The sequence below is a fragment of the Falco biarmicus genome, chromosome 4, assembly GCF_023638135.1.
Source record: "Falco biarmicus isolate bFalBia1 chromosome 4, bFalBia1.pri, whole genome shotgun sequence".
Classification (NCBI taxonomy): Eukaryota; Metazoa; Chordata; class Aves; order Falconiformes; family Falconidae; genus Falco; species Falco biarmicus.
In genome coordinates, this window is record NC_079291.1 from 55395207 (window position 1) to 55415052 (window position 19846).

The 19846-nt window shown below is 40.0% G+C and overlaps 1 protein-coding gene across 3 annotated transcripts in view; it reads left to right on the forward strand.

Annotated features, from left to right (window-relative positions):
* Positions 1–110: 110 nt before the first annotated feature.
* Positions 111–19846, forward strand: part of XYLB (xylulokinase) — an 84740-nt gene continuing 65004 nt past the window's right edge. The window contains exons 1-11 of one of the 3 annotated variants that reach the window (XM_056335473.1): positions 111–293; positions 2020–2102; positions 2862–2931; positions 4392–4472; positions 6230–6316; positions 7506–7634; positions 8910–8975; positions 11421–11493; positions 17062–17180; positions 18366–18447; positions 19452–19492. In XM_056335473.1, coding sequence (XP_056191448.1) covers positions 249–293; positions 2020–2102; positions 2862–2931; positions 4392–4472; positions 6230–6316; positions 7506–7634; positions 8910–8975; positions 11421–11493; positions 17062–17180; positions 18366–18447; positions 19452–19492 — 876 coding nt within the window. In that variant the 5' untranslated portion in view covers positions 111–248. The remainder of the gene's footprint in view (positions 294–2019; positions 2103–2861; positions 2932–4391; positions 4473–6229; positions 6317–7505; positions 7635–8909; positions 8976–11420; positions 11494–17061; positions 17181–18365; positions 18448–19451; positions 19493–19846) is intronic. The other 2 variants (XM_056335475.1, XM_056335474.1) reach the window with 2 other exon arrangements.

The following is a 19846-nucleotide window of genomic DNA, read 5'->3' on the forward strand; positions in this document are numbered from 1 at the left end:
CTTCGGTGTCCCCGGGCCCCCGCGGGCAGGGGCGCCCCCGCGGGCAGGGGCACCGCCGCGGTCCCGACGTGGGGCGACCCGCCCCCCGGCTGCCGCCCCCGCACAACCCCTCCCCGTGGGGGCAGGACGCGGGGCCGCTCGCCGCGCAGCGCTCACCCGGCCGGGCCGGCGGCTCCTTCCCGGGGAGGCCGGGCCTGCACCCCCCTCCAGCCCCGGCCGCGGGGCGCGGGTGAGGGCCGTGCGGCGCCATGGCCGCTCCCTGCTACTTGGGCTGGGATTTCAGCACGCAGCAGGTACCGGGGCCGCGCCGCTCCCCTCCCCCGGCCGGCGGGGAAGCCCCGGCGCCTGCCCGGGGCCTGCGGGGCTGGGCTGGCGCCGCCGCAGCGGCCACCCCCGCGGGACTGCAGGGCGGGGGGTGCGCGGGGGCCTCTGCCCGCAGCGAGGGAGGGGAGCGGGCCTTCTCCTGCCCCCCTCGCCCCTTGTCTCTCACCCAGCGGCGGTTCCGTGCCGCAGGGCTTCCGCGTTGGCAGCGGGGCCGCCTGGGCGCTGCGCCCGTTGCCCGGGCTGGGCTGACGCCCGCCGCCTGCCGCAGCGCTGCGAGGTGGTTCCCAGCCCTTCACGTGTTGCATTGCTCCTCTCCTTCCCTGCGCCTGCATAAGCATGGCCCTCCTCCCGTTCTGTTTCTTCTGTCTCATGTCTGAAGCTGTAGGCAGCGTGTCCTGACACATCCTGCTCCCCCATTCTCCTAGGGATGCGTTTAATCCAGGGAAGGAGTGCTGTGGTCCTGCTCCGTCAGTCAGACTGCCCGGACACCCCGCTGCCCGTGGCATCGGGCAGGCTGGCAGCTGGGGTGTGCGCCTGCATCCAGCCTGCCCGGTGCCCTCCGGTGAGGGGGGATCGGTAGGGTTGTGAACCCGGACGTTCAGGTTGCTTGAAAATTTGATTTTTTGGCCTAATTGGTTATTCCTGCAGGGCAAATAGAAAAAGTTGTGCGTAGGCCTGAATATGTTTGAAGTAGGAGTACAAACATCAGTCAGTTCATTACGACAGTACTGAAGGTTGGGAGCTTGAAAAGACACATCCAGGTTAAGTTGATCAAGTGTTTTTTAAGGGGCCATGCTGCAAACAGAAAGCCAGTTCAGCTGCAGTGGCTCAGAGCTGTTTTCAAGCTAGCGCAGAGCATCAGATTGGTAGAGTTGTGCCAATGCATGATTACTGGCCCTGCCTACAGTAGCATGGCTTTATTATTTGAATACAGCTCTTTGAGATGACTTAGTCTTTCTAGAATTGTTTTTTGTCTGTTCCTTTAGCAGCAGTTTGCACTCTGCCTTGTTGAAATACGTGCAGAATGGGAGCTACCTTCTCACTTGTCTTCTAGACTGTTCATGTTTTTCTTTTGTACTAGGTGAACTTGAGTGAAGATAGAGGAGGAGAGGTTGTGATACTCTTCTAGTTTGTGCTTGCAAGAAAGTTCACCTTCATAGAGTTACCTGTTTGGGATGTTGCTTTCCATGTGTTGCAGAAGCTTGTGTAATGCCTGCTGAGCTTTGCCAGACTGGTAGTTTGTTTACTCATCATTTGGGAAGCAGGGAGGGTCCACAAGGTATCCTAAGGGTCTGTTAGGTTCCTTGGTAAGATGGGAAAAAAAAAAAAAAGGAGGTGGGGAGGGGAGCATATGGCATCTTTAAGATACTGTATTCTTTGGAGAAATTGCAAAAATTGGTTACCATGATGTAAGCTATGATGTATGCCTACATTTTGGTATTGTGTGATTAAGGATAGAGAAAATGAGGGAGCGGGGGATGCAAGCAAAGAAATACATGTTACTGATTAGGTGGCATGCTGGACACTCACATAATAACTTGTTTAATGTAAAGTCGTGCCCATACTTTAAGCAAGTTGTATGGACTGGGGTGTTCTCTCCCATTTCATCTGTTGTGGGAACTGAATTATTACAGAGTTGTCAGTGCTGTTTAATTATTGTTAGTTTTTTTTAACATCCTGCTTTATACCTTCTAGCTGAAAGTCATTGCTATTGATGAACAGCTGAGAGTAATTTATGAAGATAATGTTCATTTTGATAAAGACCTTCCAGAATTTAAGTAAGGCTGTTTCTATTTTACTTGGGTAATACAATTTAGAACTTTGGAGATTGGGGTGGGGGGCTGTTGCCCTGTTTGGTTTCATTGATAAGTGTGGGGGCATGGAAAAAGTTCATGCTATGTTCATGACTTCAGGCTTGTGGCCATGACTGTTTCTTTCTAGGACACAGAAATAAGCACTGCCTTTGTGTTGGGGTGGAATGCTATGATAATAGCAAGTAAATTGCACAAAGGGAACTTCTAAAAGACATTTGGAGACAAATTCAGTGGTTCCAAATCTCACAGTAAGATGTAGGATGACAGTGTTTGTTTACTTCAGTTAATGGACTAGAATTTACAAATGTCATCTTCCATGGTCACAGGTTTCAATCAAGTACACTTATTTACTTGATGGTTTAACAGCTAAAATTGAATTTCATCTTCTAGGTTCAAGCCACTAATGGTGACAGTTAGGAAACTTAAAAATAACTATGAATTACATGGAGCCAATGAGGAGTACCAGCACTGTAGCCTATCACAGATTTACTTCAGGATCAGAGACTTTCCTTGCAAATTATTTACTTTGCAATTGGGTCAAACATCTCTTGTCTCTTCCTAGGACCTGGCTTGTACTTTTTTATATTTGAAACACTGATCATATCCTTGCTCTTAACATAAAAGTATAGCAGACTTTCTTCAGTTATTAATAAACTTGAAGAACTTTCCTTGGTGGGCAAAAAATTGCTGAATTTACCAAGAGAAAATACTGTTTTTCTGTAGGACTCAAGGTGGAGTCCATATTCATGGTGACAGACTGACAGTCACTTCTCCTGTGCTAATGTGGGTCAAGGTATGAAAAAGCTTTATATAGTTCAACATCTTCCTTGCTGTTATTGAAATGGAAATGTATTCCAAGCAATAGTGAAACTCATCATTCAAATCAACACAGTCCTTTTGCTTGTATTCTGTTTCTTTTAAGTGTTACTTTGTGTCTTTGGTATGCAAATATGAATGTTATCAACAAACATAGTGGAAGTTGCTAACATTTTGATGGTTTCTTTGTTTGTTTCTTCACTCTCTACTATTATAGCATTGTATGTGTGATAAATCCTCTCTTGACTTTCTCTCATTTGAAAAAGACTATTCTTTTTTACCTCATCTTCTTGTTTCAAATGTAAAAGGGGCAGCTGTCACTTTGCCTAGCTTCAATCTGTGTTTTTGTAGCATCTAGGTTATGTGCACTATTTTTTTTTTAGCATAAGCTTTTCTGACCAATTGGTGTCTCAACTGGTAAGTGGGTCTCAACTGGTAAGTGGTTAAAGAGCAATTTATTCAGTGATTTCCAGTCACTTTAGTGTTTATTTTGAAATACATCATTCTTTTGCATTTTAAGAGAAGGCCTTCCTTGCTTCTGTGCAGATTTTACAACACTTTCTTTCACATGGTGCCGTGTAAATTTGTTTTACTACTGCAGTTTGAGTAGTTATTATTTAATAGGTTACAGAACCCCCAGCTGGTGATCCGCAGTAGTTTACAAAGGTTTGGTAAATTTGTTTGCAGTTGGTCTTTTGAACCATAATGAACAGGAACAGTTGTAATTATTAAATTAATAATATGATGATATAGGTTTACAATGTTTCTTGGGAAATTTTGAAGTCTTGCAGTGGTTCATATATCAAGATTATCTGGGAAATGCTGCTTTGAATGAGACTGTGTAAAGATAGATTAATTTTTGGTTTTAAACTTCAGGAAAATGTGGCAAGAACAGAATTAACGTAGGTGCTTAAAGTGCTGGATTTCACTTGAATTAGCCTTATACTAAAGAGACTCTTGAGTTTTCATCTGACACTGGGGGCAGTGGTATTGAGGATACCTAACATCTTGTAGGATGGAGTGCAGAGTGCACCCCATTAGGATTTCATAGATTTCCAAAAGTAAGAACAGAAAAAAGATAATCTTGCTTTGTATATGGCACTCTTAAAAGTGACTTTTTAATAAATTGGAATTCTCTAACTCTTGCCTCTTATTTAGGTTTCAAAGAATGGATCTTTGTGATTCAGCTTATTTAAAGATGTCCTTTTATTCTCCCCCCCCGCCCCGTGTGATTTAACTTTTCTTTTATGGACTTTTACTTAGTAAATTAATTTATGCAGCTTCTTGAGAAGTCTGTAGTCATTAGCTAATTTTTCATTATCTGCCAATGAACTCTTATCAGTGATGACATGAATTTACTGTTTAATTCCAGAGATTGTGAGTATGCATAATTTGATAGCTCGTTACAGTCACTCCTGATTCTGTTTGTTCTTGTAGGCTCTGGATATGGTTTTGGAAAAGATGAAGTCTTTGGGATTTAACTTCTCTCAAGTCAGAGCTCTGTCTGGTGCTGGCCAGGTTAGTTTATACAGAAAAAAATCGGTCTTACTCTATTTCTTCAATACAGTATATGGTATAATGATAAATATAGTTTAAATAACTGTATTGCAGAAGACCACAATGACATCAAGTAAGACCAAAGCTTCTATATAAGCATCCATTAAAAGACATGTTCCTCAGGGAAACTTAAAACCTGAAACACAAAAAGCAGTCACTGGAAAGGTAGTGGGAGTGGAGGATGAGGTTTACAGTGCAGTTGTTTAAATCAGTGTAGTGCATAACTAGTTGATTTCCTGTTGTTTAAATTCTTTTTACCTACAGATTCTGAAATAACTGGGGCCATTTTGAATTTCAGCATATCAAGGTGCTTGTGGAAATCAGGTAGAAAAAAATTGTGAGGAGTGCAGTTTGCTAAAGGTGTAGTAACGTCCTTGAGCACAGTTTTTGTTGGCTGGGATACAGATCTACCTAGGAACAACAAAAAACAAGTGATGATTGTCTTTGATGCAGAAATGACAAAGATGCTGCCATGATTTAGCCTGTAGTGCATAATACCTTTTTTTCTGAGATTTATAAAAAGCACCCTGACATTTAGTCAGTTAGCCAGTCTCCTAGTACTGTGGTGAAATAAGGAAGTCTTTTATAACTTTCACAGATGATATTTAGGGTGGGGGCAGCACTAAAGCAATAGCTAATTCTGACATATGAGGTTTAAGTTATTCATCTTGATACATCTGGGACTAATTATGCAAAACTCTTGCTTTGATCTCCCCATTTCATTGATTTCAGTTCAAAGTCTGAGCAAAGTGTCTGAAAATCACAGCCGGTATCAAGGCTCTGTTACCAATTCTTCAGTGGAACAGAAGTTAGGGACTGCCAAATAACCCCAGCTTACTCAAATGGAAAAAAGATGTGCATTTTCAGATTGCCAGTATTCTCCTTATTCTACCTATCCTCCAGCAAGTCAGGGGTATCAACTTGGTGTTGTATTCAAATTCTTTCAGATAGAACAGATTTCATGTATCTACCCCCTTCCACATTGTTTTTCTCCCTTTCCTCTTTGAAAAACCTTGTCTATGCTGCAGGTCACTGCAGAGGTGCACTGATGTGCCGGTGTTTGTCCCAGAGAAGGGGAAAACCTGGTCACAATTGTCTACAGAAATGGCAGAGATGTGAAATACAACCTGGATGACACTGTGGTCAAGTACTCTGTGCACAGGGTGTTCTGTGTGCACTTGGTGCCATCAGAACTATAGTGGGTCACTGGATGGTGCTTTGCAGTTTGCCTGGTGTGTCCTGGAGGCACATAGCTAGAGATGCCTGGCTTGAGGAAGCTGCCTGAGAGGTGGAGCTTAAAGAACCTTCTCGGTGTTATGCAGTCTGTTAGTGGTGACTGGGGTGGTCATGTAACTGAAGAATCTGAGGGCTGTGCTGAAATTGCACAGAACTAACAGTTGTGGCTGTGGAGCCCTAGTTACAGCTCAGATTGCCCTCAGAGAAGTATCTGATGCCATTAGCAGTATAATAATAGTTCCCACTAGAAGTTGCTATAGTTCAAAATCATCATTGTCTCTTGACTCCTACATTTTCTGGTTTGGTATCTGCTTTGCTCAATGTTAAAGAGTCTTTTAATGAGGCACTTGATTTGAAAAGGTGGGTTTTTTGGTATAGTTTGGAGAGAGTTCTCTGTCCCTTAGAGTTTGAAATTCAGATCAGGATATGAACTTCATGGCTTCGGAGGGCATCTCCAACTTCTGTTTCTGTACTTTCTACAGCAACATGGAAGTGTGTACTGGAAAAAAGGAAGCATCCAAATTTTAAAGACTGCATCACCCGAACTGCCTTTACATCAGTCACTAAAGGTAACGTGCATGAAAGAGCTCTGAAGAGAGAGCTACACTGTCCTTTTTCTGATCCTTATGCACATTACTTTTCTCCTTGCAAACCTTTCCTCTTGTCTGGCTGAGCTGCATGCCCCTTCAGCATACAGTGAAATGTACTAGTTATTCCTTCAGCTCCAAGGCTTTTGACGTTGCCTTTTCTTCTGAGTGACAGTACATACTGCTTTAACAGTTTACAGGTGCCAGTGGGTGTCCCAGAATATTTCTTTGTCAGAGTAACAGCATGTTTGTTCTTTTAGGAAACAATATTTTTGTAAACAACCTGTAAATATTTTGATTTTTTTTAATACATTTGTATTAACAAAAAGATGTAGTGAAAAATACTGTTATATCTGGGTTTCCTTGCAGTGCTTGTGGTTTCATTAGAAAATGTATATTAATAAGAAAAGAAAAGACTAATTTACACTTAACCTCTGAAAGGATGGAAGTGTAATACTGTGTGGACACAAACCCTGAACAAGTACGCTGTTGAACCTCAACATTTTGTGTGCGTATGTGTGTGGTTGTTAAGTTTTGAACATAGACTTGGCAAACTTTTGTTTAAAAAGTAGGGAAGAGTCAACTTGCCTCTTGAAGACCCTTCCCTACCTTCCTTCAAGATCAGAAAGGTCAATTGTTTGTTGAAAGGGAGACATTTGTGTAACTGATCTGTTAAATGAGTAATTTTGGAAATACCTCATCTGTGCAAAACTCATGGAAATGGAATTAAAATGCTCTCTAGTGATGTACTAGGCCTCAGTTGCGTTTCCAAATGATTATGCCAGTCACAAAAGAGAAATCTGTTAGTAAGGCCGTGGAAAGATAATCTGATTATTTAGAGAGGAGTTCTAAAAAGTGGGGCTAAGCTTTGTAAAAGGGCTTTGGCTACCAATGGAGCATGCCGCAGGGTATGTGAAGTACACACCATGCTGTAGTGTATGTCAAGTAACAGCAGAAAAAGCCTGTTGCTTCCCTCTGGTGTGAAGTTTGGATTTCACCACTGACTAAGATGCTGACCAGTATCTGCTTGCCTGTAGTTATTGAGAGGAAACCAGAAGGCACGTCAGCGAACTGAACTGTGAGCTCATACGTAGGTCTGCTGCATTGCTAGTACTCTAGCAGGGACTTCTTAAAGATCAGAATTACTAATAAAGGATATTGTTCGCTACAGGCTTGTTTTTCTGTCAGTAACAGCCCCATCTGGATGGATTCCAGCACAGCTTCCCAGTGCAGCGCTCTGGAGAAAGCCGTGGGGGGAGCACAGCACTTGGCGAGTATCACTGGTTCTAGAGCCTATGAGGTAAGGAGCGGGTGGGAAGAAAGTCCTTAGCAGAGTCTTGTGATAGAAACAGTTCTGCCATTACAGTGGTGCTGCAGCAGAAGACGACCAGCCCTTAACGATGAAAAAGAGTTTTGGAAGAAACTCCAATGGTGCAGTGCTTTGCAGCAGTCTTACAAAGGAAGATGTGGAAAATGTCAAGTGAAATTAGGCAAACACTGGAAATTCTGCTGCAGGAAGCAGATAGGGTGAGCTGTTACATTTGGCCAGTGGTTCCAAAATACAGTGTGTGGTGGCCATGTTTGCAATCTCAGGGCCTGGTTCACCCCTGGGAGCTCCTGTGTAGCCATGTTTCCATTGGCAAGGCAATCCAGTTTGGGTTACAGGTTTACTTGGAGTTATGAGGCCCCTGTTCTTGGATTGCTGCTCTAGGTTACTTCTGCAATTAAAAGATTGGCCTTTAATATTCCCTGAAAGCTAACAAGTGGCTGGCTGTTGACCTAAGAGAATTTTCAGAAGTTTGTGATGCTATCAGAGAGTCCTTTGTTACTTATCTCCTGTTCCTGACACTTCCCTCTCTTGTAACCGTGACAGTGAGTTATAAAGTGGGAGCAGGGCTGTCCTCCGGGCATCTCAGCACCTGGACCTGGCTACTCTTACTGTTGGTTCAACAGAATAAGGCTCTAACCTCCCAAATTACTGATTCCGGTTTTGAATCACTATGCAAGGTTTATGGCCAATGTTGAAATCGGACTTTGCATGCCAGTGGTGGTTTATTTTTAACTTGCTAACGGTTAAAGTTTCAGTGTTACAAGTTTTTTGTTATTTGATATAATACAGGCGTGAAAAATAATTATTCTTACAACTCTCATTAGCCTGTGCTGGAGTTGCTTCCAGTATGAAACCTCCTGCTTTGGTCCCAATTCAGCTGCCTCACAGAGGTACGTAGGTTGGGTAGCTTAAACCTTTTCAAGGATTTGAAGGCAGTAGTTGAATTGTGGTGGTTCCTGTGCATAGAATGTGTGGTTCATTCCACTGAACTGTCATTTCTGAAATGTAAATTATGGATAGTAATGCTTTTTCACATGCTTTTTTTCCCAAAAGGTGAGCAAAAGTCTCTAATGAGACTATGCGTTATAGCCTGTTTAGTGCAGATTGCCTGCTGTGCACCGACTTTCATCATGCATCGGCAAATTAAGTATCCAAAGTGCAATGTACTGAACTCATTACACAGAGTTAATGATTATTGACTCCATTTAGGGTTTGTGTTTCTAAGTATTTGCATTTCTTTCTCAGCGTTTTACAGGAAACCAGATAGCAAAGATTTACAGCCAGAATCCTGAGGTCTACATGCAAACTGAGGTTGGCTCAACTTCAATATGCTTGGAAAACACAGTTGGAAATCTTTTAAAATTAGTTTTGTGGGGATGTTTTTACAGACTTTTTTTACTAAAGAGTATTTCGATTCTTGTGTTTGATTTTAAGATTAAAATTGAAAATTTGATTGTTTTATTTTTTCTTTGTTTTGTTAAATTATTAGTTGCTAGGCAGATAAAAATTGGGCATCAGTTCTATCTTGAATGTTACATGTCACACAGCAGGCTCCGTTGGATCTCATCTTTGTGGAAGACATTATAAAAAGAAATAAAGGCTTTCATTTGGGTGGTAATAAATTGTATTTACAGCAGTTTGAACACAGGTGGGTAGTTAAGCACACAGGTGAAATTTTCACACTTAGAACTGGCTATTTGAATGCAGAAATGTGATGGCTCTGCCATACAAAGCTAGCATCAGTGTGGATGTGCGTAGGAAAAAAACCCTGCAGCTGATGCTAGACTTTTTCCATAGTTTTTCCCTTGAGGAGCTACTTTAATTCTATTGTTACAAATGAATTGCGCTGTGTAGTTTGTTTCCTTCTTAGTTTTAATTTTGAGAAATCAGCTTCAGTTCCATTATTGTTCCAGTTTGAGTCTGCATCTAGCTGAGACTAAAATGCCATGGTTTGAAGCAAGGTGAAAGCTCCATGCAAATATGATGTAAATGAGAGAAGGACTGCTGTCCTGTGATTAGAATATGCTAAACATCTAGACCTGTGAAGTCAGGCAGCTCCTGGCTTTCTATTACTGCAGTTGTTGATAGCATTGATCATGGGTTTTTTTGTGGTTTTTAAAATCTCACCCCTGTCTGAAACAGTTAGTTTCATGGGGATGCGAGCTGCAAAGTTGACTGTATTTTGTGGGAGAATGCTTAATTTTTTAGTATTTTTTTCTTTCTTAGTGCATTTTTATTGTATAACCTTTGCACTAGTAAGGTATGGGATGAAACAGAGCCCTAATACAGTCTGATCATAAGCTTAAGACTAAATTTAGAGAAAGATATGTTAATGGGGGGAAAGTAGGTCCACGGAACTGAGAACTAGTCAGACCAATTTCAGACTTCGAGGGCTGGTTGCATTGATGGCACCTTTTACCGATAAAGGATATGCAAGATAATGTGTTCAAGCACAAAATATCTCTATGTCAGAGTTGCTCTTGGGGGCCATCAAGAAGCACTTAGCAGCCTGGCAGTCTCAATGATGTGGAAGGTGGATGTTCCTCATTCTGTAGGTCAGCTTGCTAAACTGGCTGAATCACAGTTTAACTTCATCCTTTTCCTTCCATTTCAGGCAGCTAGTGCCCACTGGGGCACCACAGAAGGTAGGCCTTTGCTATCTAAGCACAGTATGATATATTCTTGGGGAGAGACACCTGAAGAGCAAGCGCATCATTAAGTTTCCTGGCAATTATAATCACCTCTTAGAGCTCTGCCGATAGTCCGTCTTTGAATGCTGTGTGAAGCAGTGATTTTGTGATCATTAATACAAAACCTGTCACTGCTGGCTGGCTCGACCAGTAGAGATTAGATTCTGGTTAGTTATTGGGTGATAATCATATTTCTTCTGAATTAGTCAGAACACACCAGAAGGAATTTTGCAGCTTCTTGGGAACAGATACTACCTGATCGTGCAGAAAGCTTGGTGGTAGGCAGTTAGCTTGGTAGTTTGTATTGCAGATTTGAAGTGGAGGCAAATTTGTGTTGGATCAGTGCTTTGTGTCATGCGGCTGGGACATTTTTGGGCCAGTAGTAGAAGCCCTGCAGCTGGATTTAATGCGTTTATTGGAACATACCCTGAGGCAAAGCTGCAGGTTGTGGTTCAGTTCAGATCAAAATCAGCTGATTATTACCAGCTCCTGAGAGTAATTCCTGGGAGGTCTGGGATCTCAGCTGGGAGGGAGGTGAGATTTCACATAAAGGTGCTAGCAGAGCCTTGCCAGAGATGCTCAAAAGCTTATGGGTCTGTGCTCTTGGTGGACCAGTGCATGGTTTCTGGGCACTTCCCCTGTTGTCAACATATAGGGTTATGTTGTTTTTTGGGGTTTTTTAGTTTGTTTGTTTTGGGTGTTTTTTTGTTTGCTTGTTTTTTTTCTCTTAGAAAGTGTTTTTCCTTGAAATGAAATTCAGTGATACACCGAAGCTGTGAATTAATTCATAATAACATAGAGTATGCTAATATACTGGGTGTATTTTGCATGTTTCAGAATGCAAAGCTATTAAGAGCTTTTATCACGGGGTTACTTTTAGATTGGTATCTGCTGTATTATTTAGGTAGTATGATAGAACTGAATAATTCTTCTTGGTGTATTTTTGTGTGCTTTTGGTGCCTAACATTAAGCATCTATTAACATTTGCTGCTTCAAATTACTTAATAATTTACTTTCTTTGAAGTGACTATTGATGGGACTCACTATTTCACACTTTTTCTTTCAGAGAATCTCCTTGGTTAGTAGTTTTGCAGCTTCCCTTTTCCTAGGAGCTTATGCGCCCATCGATTACAGTGATGGTAAGTGTGTGGGCTTTTCTCATAGCAACAATTCAACAAGGAAGTTTTCCTTTCCATCCCTATCTTACATAAAAGGGGAACAAGATTTCTGCTATTTATTTTCAGTCTTTAATGACAAGTCTGATAGATTTTAAGCTGTTACTCCTTTCAATTTGTTGTTCCTCTCGATTGTGCTGTCAGCTGTGCTTATTTATCCCCATCATACCATGATTCCCATTTCTGTAAAATGGATCCACAGAAAATATTCTTAAATGAAACTGTAACCTTTTTTCATTAGTTTATGATGTATAAAGGAATGTTGAAATACCTATTTAAAAGCATAAAACATTGTGAATTTTTAAGCTAGATTTCATAGTTCTGATATTGGTTCTTGGTTTTGCTGGTTTAGGTCTGAGTAGCACAGGGTATGAACAAGATGTATGTTGTGATTTTTTTCCCCACCGCTTAGCTGGGGTATGGATCTGCAACAGAAATATCTTTTCAAAATGAAAAAAAAAGCATAAACCAATTAAAAAAAATCCTAAACTCAGTTAAAAAAAAATTAAACTTCCATATCTCTCTATGCATCATAACAAAGACAAAAAAAATAAAGAGGCACTAGCCTTGTCACTTCTGTTGTGTGTTACCTCAGTTATTCAGCTTTTAAATGGCGATTTTAAATGGCAATTACAAAGGAAACCATTTTCCTGGGAGCTGTGCTGTTATTTCTAAATAGCGGTTTTGATTCCTGCTCTGAAACTAAGAGAAGATATATTTCAGAGCTGAAAGGTTAGATAAGGCTGCCAAAGGACTTTTTGTATTGTAGAGCCATAGCTGACACCCATGGGTTAAGACCAACTCATTTTTTTTCTCCTTCGTTGGTCCATGAAAACTCAGGGAAAGGCAAGTCATCTCAGTTGGCGCTAATGGACAACTTATTCAATAGCAGATCTTCCAGTTATGCTTGAGACCTTAAAAATTGCAAGGCAATCCATGCTTATTTTGCAGCAGTTGTGGGATTATTACATCTATCTTCTGGTCCTTCTGTTAGCCATGTATTTTCACAGGTGAATTTTTTTTTTTTTTATATTGTGGGCAGCAGTAACTCTTTGGAGATTTGCACTTTGCTCATCATAGTCCCAAATACTGAGCGCTTCAGCTGCTCAGCAGAACTGACTCCATGTACTGTATTTCTGAGAGATTGTGAGGTTTTCAGGGTGCTTCTTCTGATAAAGAAACATGTTGATTTTTTAATGAGAGTGAAGTGTTTATTTTGATTCAAATATTTTAAAATGTAAGCATTAAACCTCTGGGGTTTGGGGTTGGGTTGAGGTTTTTTTGTTTTGGTTTTTTTGTTAATGTTACTTCTGCCTTTTCTGCTTGGAAGCAAGTTGGGGAAAGCCGTGCTTCTTCCGTTTCAAAGCACGAAAATTCCTGGGTTTCATTGAAAACAAAAACATTTTAAACTAAAGAAAATGAAAATTTACTTCATTGGAAAATTTTCTTAGAAAATGTATTGCATTTTTCAAGCAAGTGTAGGAGAGCCTGTTCTATTACACCTCTGGATATTTACAGAACTTGAATAAATGTTATCTACTGTTCAAAGCATGTAAGATTATTAAATCTTCGTGTCAAAAAAGATAAGAGAACTCAGCAGGATGTTATAGTTCTCTTTACAAGACAAAAGGCTTTTCGCCATTGTAAGCTATATTTTGTCTTGTTCATTCCTTTCTTCTGTTAACATAATAAGAAAGAATTCTAATTCCAGTAATAAAATATAATTATAAAGTATGTGGTAGTTATTTGGATCCAGCTGAAAAACTTGTTTTCTTGTCATCTATGATTTCTTGCAATTCACTTCATCTTTTACATTGCACCTGTATATTGTAGTTTAAAATGCATCTCTCAAAATAATGTTCAGATAATAGACCTGTTCTTCATTTCTGCAGGTTTAACTTCAGGTCATACCGTCTTTAAAAGACCCTGTCAAATTGTTTAGCTCTGCACAATAACTTATCTCTCTAAATTTGCAGGTTATTGTAGGAAATGTGCTATTCAGTTTCAGGATTTTTTTATTTTCTTTTTAAAGGTCCTATCTCATAAAGTTCAAATCACTCCTCCTGAATGGCTGAGCACCCTGGGTGATTGATTTTAAAAAAATCAAATTACATTCTGGGGGAATGAAGAATGATTTTCATTTGTATTGTGCAGATGTTAAAAGTAAGATACGTTTGGGACCTAAACAACTTGAACACTTGAGGCATTGTTTCTTTTAGAAGACACCTTAAAGAACAGCAATTCAGCTCTTGACCTAGAGAAGCTTTATCTTTTGAAATGCTTTTCTAAGAGCCTTAGGCAAATCATAGCTTAGCATACTTGTTTTTGTTGTTCTATCAAACAAGGATGCTTTGAACTGAAGCCTTTTCAAAAGGAAGCATGGTGGGTTGAATTTACTCCTAATGTAGCTTGCATGGTGCCAGCAGTTATGCTGCTTATGATTTTAGCTCACTGAAAAGGCAATCCAGACTACTGTAATGCAGATGCACTTAACTGTTTATAAATGCAAATATTGATCTTTAGTTAGTTGATTAATAAAACCAGTTAGTCTGCATCATTTGGTCTTTGTAATGAAAATGTTTGGGTTGCTGGTTTTTTTTTCTTTTTTTCTTTTCTTTTTTTTTTCCCCCTCTGCCCTGTGTTGAAACACTTATACTTTTGTATATGTACTAAGTATTAGCAAGTCCTGTTGGTGCTCCTGGTCATTTTATGTTAAGTCAGTGATGCTTGCAGTGAAATACTGAATCCTATCTATCCATGTATTGACTCTTTCCTCGGTCTTTACTAGACAATGGTCTTGGCTATTGACTTTCATTGCTGATGGGATATCTATTTGGAGTGACAAGTTGAAGAGCTGCCTTTGATATCCTCCCCCCTCCTCCTTAGTTCTCAGACTATTACTTATTTTATATGTTAAACTTAGTGGCGTAGATCATGACCGGAGGTGCTTGAGTAAGGAACTCTCTGTGCATCACTCCTATAATCAAAGGAGAAAGAGGAGCCATTCCAGGGAGCATTCAGCTCTGGTTTGTATTTTCCACTGACTAGAGATTCTCATAAAAGTGCCCACAGTTGGGTAGGATGAATTCAGGCCAACAGATTAATAGTTCTTGTAGAACAGTTGTTTCACATCTTTTAAATGAGTTTCTGAGGGCGGGGTAAATTAGCTCATCTTTCTTTTCTCAGAGCTTATTAAAGTCTTTGTGCCACACTATCTACCAGTCAATAAACTGAAGTGTTGTATCTGTATCATATCAACTCAGACCTTTTCAGTTATAAAGGTTAGTGTTTTTCCAGTTTTAGGCAGAAGAGATTGGAGGCTGTCCTTATGTCTTGCAAAATTGCATCGGAGGGCACTGGTTAAATGTTTCTCTAGGCTTGTGGGGTGGGGAGGAGAAAGGACTTTTTCCAAAAAACCACAGAAACAACAACTAATCTTTCTCTAGTGAAATGCCTATTTATTTAAAGATTCTGTTGCTCGCTGATTGGTTTAATTTAGTGAAGGGGTTCTTGGCCTTTTAAATTGGGGACTTTCCAAGGAAAATTTATAGGTGTACATATTTCCTTATAGAAAGCCTTGTTATGCCTGCGGGCATGGAACACTTGGCTGCTCACACCCTCTGTCTCTGGGAAATGCAAACAGTGATGCTGGGCTCAGTTTGCCTTGGAAGGACTTGGTTTACCCCTGGAAGGAGGGAATGGATAGATTTAAGAGTATTCTCACATAGAGAACTGAGAGAAACTGGATTAAATCTGTTTTTTTCTGTGGGTGGTAGCAATTTTGACAGCAGAAAAGGGAAATGCACCTTTTGCATGTGATAGGTGTGTTGCACTTTGTGCTCTGTCAAATTCCTGCTGTTGCATCATAGGCCAAATAAAGCTGTGCATAATTTAAGTGTGTTTAATTTGCCTAAAATGGGATTGATAGATTTTAAGAAATTTAATTCTATTTTTTGTGTTGTTAAGTATAATCCAAATATCCTACTGTTTGTCTTGGGTTATTCCAGTGTCTCAGCTGCAACACTTTCTGTTTACGAGACTGTGTGAAGCACTAGGTCCAGACCTTGTTGATGGTGCTTAGGATTGGACTGCGCAAATATATACTTTTTTTATTAAATGTTATTAAATTAATTATTAAACCTATGTGAAAAAGGCTGCTGGGAATTGAAAGGGTGGGCTCATTTGTGCATGTGTAACCAGCAGTAGTGTATGTGTGTGGAGTGTGTTGCAGATGTATACCCCTTGTCAGAGTAAGAGCATTGCTAGAGCCTTGTGATGTGCTAGCTGAGATGTCGGTTGCATCCCTTCTTTTCCTCTGTGTCCCAGCATTGCAAGCATAGTCTTGTTCCACAGACACTGCATGTGGAGTCAACTTCACAGTCTTTGTGTTTTAGAAAGCTTAAAGATGTACTGAATGGAAGTGAATTTCAGGTTTTCCACTGTACTCAGCTAAGAACGTGGCTGTGTTTCTGAGATAAGTGTCGTGGGCTAAATGGTCTTTGAAATGAAAATGTTGTTAATCTAGAATAAGACTGATATGTCCCTGAACAGTACTAACCAGAAACACATACAGATTTTCAAGTCTAATGAAATGTGCAATTAAAGTCATCTTAGTAACGTAAAAGGGGTGTGGAGTGCTCAGTATGTTATGTAGATTCAGCCACTAACCAACTTCAATAAACTTCTAAACCAGCAATGAAATAATGAGGAAAAAGCAATGAGAAACCAAACTGAAACTGCACAGGTCTTCCCCAGGTCTAGTTGTGGATCTGGTGAGGAAATAGGTGACCAAATCAGTTATCTAAGTTTTTTCAACCTATAATTCATTTCACAGAATCTAGACTTTAGGGGTGTTGCATGTTTGCAGGTGTCGCAGATTTCAGTTGGGCTGTTCATCATTTCTGAAAATCATGACTGATATTCAAAGCTGGACTTTCTAAACTAGCCTCAAAATTAGAGGCTACATTTGAAAATTTGATCTCTTGCCATTTTTTGTGGATTTCTAAGCTTTATTTTGTCATCTCTGCAGAAGGAAACATTGATATATGGAGGAAGATTAGTCAGCATGGATTTTAATGCTTATGTGATACACCACTCCTGCCTTTGAGTAAAGCCGTACCACCCAGGGGGAAATTTCTTCCTTGTTAGGTCTCATGTGAGCACACCACACCTTCAGGTGACATTCCTGCATCACCTTTAGAGAGTTGTAGTGAAGCCTTTGTCTAAGGTGGATGATTTGGGGAGGAGTTGATGGGGAAGCATCCATGTTCTTTCGCTTTTAACTTGGGAATAACTGAATTGTCTAGTACATTTTGCATCAGAGCAGCCTTTTCTGCTGCCTTTACAGGTGACAGCAATCCAGAGGCTGAATTATCAGTATACTTTATGCTTAGGAGAGCTGAAACCATTCTCTTTGAATGTAAAACATGCGTCTGTGTAAATTTTCTGTTGCCTGTAACAAGGTGAAATTTTCTGATACAACACTGTCTTGTGTTTAATCATATATGTTTCCTGTTTTGGTCTGTCTTGTAGGTTCTGGTATGAACTTGCTGCAGATTTGGGAAAAGGTATGGTCACAGTCCTGCCTTGATGCTTGTGCACCTGGATTAGAGGAGAAACTAGGATACCCTGTACCATCCCATTCAGTCCTGGTACGTGCCTGTCTAGAAGAGTTTCAAACAACAAACAGGGCTTTGTGCTGAGAGTTCTGCTAATAGCACTTGCTTGGAGTGTATTTGTGTGTGCATGCAAGCGTGCATGCATGCTTATATCCTCAGAGTTATGCTGCTTGATTTAATATTTTCAGGTGTGTTGTCAGAGCAAAACCAGACATCTTAGAAAACTACTAGCTGGTGTTGGGCATAGCTTTTGTCATTGATCTCCTTGGATTCTTGCATGCCCTGGGCTATGGTGAGAAAAGATTTGGTAGCTGCTGCAGTGATAAGAATCTTTGGGGTCCCCTCCTGTGCCCACAAGCACCTGGTCACTGCAGAACTGTGCACAGTATTTATTACTGCAGAAACAGAACCCAACATCTGCATTTCTTGACAGAGACCTTGTTTTAAGTGGTTTGTGGAGTTAATGAGGTAATCTTTGTGAATAATTTGGGATATTTAAAGCTTCTCAGTTCACGTAGCATAATGGTGAAATCAAATCAAGCTGCACATCTCTTAGAGTAAATGAATTTAGTCTTACTACCCACCACAAAAAGAGCTATTGCTTTAGCTGGTACACGTGTAAGAGGGTGTAGATACTGATCACCCGATCCCTCTGAACTCAGTGCTCATCTTCTGTAATGGAGAGGAACATATTAAAAGTCCCTGTAGATGTCCTTGTATTTCTTACAGACATTTTTTTTCCTCCTGTTTTTTCTCTATAGGTATCAAATATCGCTTAAAAGAATACAGTTCTTGACCCCTAAAATAATAGGGGTCATATTCCAGCATTTGATGTTGTGATGTATATTAATGTTGTGTTTCCTCTTATGTTTGCATTGAATTTCTAATTTCTGTGTATTAATATTCATGTATGTGTGCAAAACAGATGGATGTGTTTGGGTTACTTGATGTGAATAACTGGAGAAAGACCCAAAGTTAAAGTGCTGCTTAACTTACTGTAAAATCTGATCTGAGATATTTCTGTGAGGTTCTCAACAGCGAAAAAAATAGAGTTAAAAATCTTTAAAATCTTCATTCATACCTTAAATACCCAGAAATGATTATTGTAGCTGCTCTGGTGTTTTCAGTTCTCTGTGACAACAGATTATGTCATATATTCCAAGATTACTTTCAGGTTTTTTGAGCTTTTTTCCTCTCTATCTTTCTTTCTTTCCTTAGGGGCCCGTTTCTCCATATTATAATCAGCGTTACGGGTTTAGCCCAGACTGTAAGGTAGTAGCATTTACAGGAGACAATCCAGGTGAGATGATTAAATGTATAAGATTCAGTGAATATGATTATGTATGTACTAAAATTCTAAATCAATCTCATTGATTCTCAGATGCTCCTTATACAGTGAAAGAATATAGTGTTTATCAGCACTAATACCTTTTTCTAACAGCCTTCCATCACTGGTTCTTCTGAGATACAGACATCTTGGCTGAGCTGGGTATGACAAATGAATTCTCTTTTGCTTAGCAATTAGAAGTGATTTCATTTGCCTCTTGATGACTTTGGTTTGCCTGCCCCTAAGAAACTATTCTTACTATGAACTGCTAACATTTTAACTTAGAAGATATGAATTAAAAATTTGCTGGTTTATCTTTTCAAGCAAAAAGGTGGAGATGGACCTTATAGTCTTTCTCTAACAATTAGATCTGTCTTTTCGTCAGACTGATAGATCTCAGTATAAGGTGCTGATTTCAGGTCAGTTTTTTGAATCCTGGAGGCTGTTTCAGTGTAGAGCAAAGTTGTCTGTTTCTCAGGACTGTGAAAATAAAATATTCATCTGTATTACGGTAGCATATGCAGGTTTGAATCAAGGTGGAGGCTTCATCGTGATATATTTAACATTCATATTCTGGGAGATGCTTAAACTCTACATTTCCCAAAGGTGAAATTTCTTTTGGAGATTCAAATCCATCTTAGTCCAATGAGTAGTCTGATGTAAGTGGGAGGGTTTCTCCTTTGAAGTGTGTTGTTAACTAAGGGTCCCCTGTATTTAAAACCTGGATTCAAAAACATTAGATAATCATGCAGTTCTGTAGTCTTTTGTCTCAAGCATTTTGATTTTGTTAAAAATCACTCTCTCACCCAAATGCTTTGCCCATCTTTTTCAGTGTCTAGGCCAAGGCCATCCTGAGCATATTTGCCTTTTATGTTGTACTTTGAGGTGGTGAATGTGATGTATTATGATATCTCATACAACATGCTGTAATGGAGTCAAACAACTCTTTATTTGGTATTCTTACTTTTTGTTTTCAGCATCATTGGCAGGGATGAGGCTTCAAGAAGGAGATATTGCAGTAAGTCAGAACATGCTCCTGAAAACTGCCCATATCCCTGAATAAATGAAATGCATGAAATGTAAATTAGCTGTAGGTTATCAGTTAAATTTATCTGCTAGTCTTAATATTCTGTTTATTGGAATCACGCTTGTTTTATTTCTATCAATCTGTAAGCTGCCTGAAAGATTTTAAGTAAACTCTTGTGAATATTTTTAACTAATGCTCCAGACATTAAAACCTAAGTCTCCATCTAGTATGTATTTCACTGGTGTGACAACCAAAGTCAGAGCTAGCTTCAACACAAATCCAATTGACTTAATGTGTAATTTAAAAACAATTAGTGGTAGTAACAAATGGTTTTAATTTAATTTC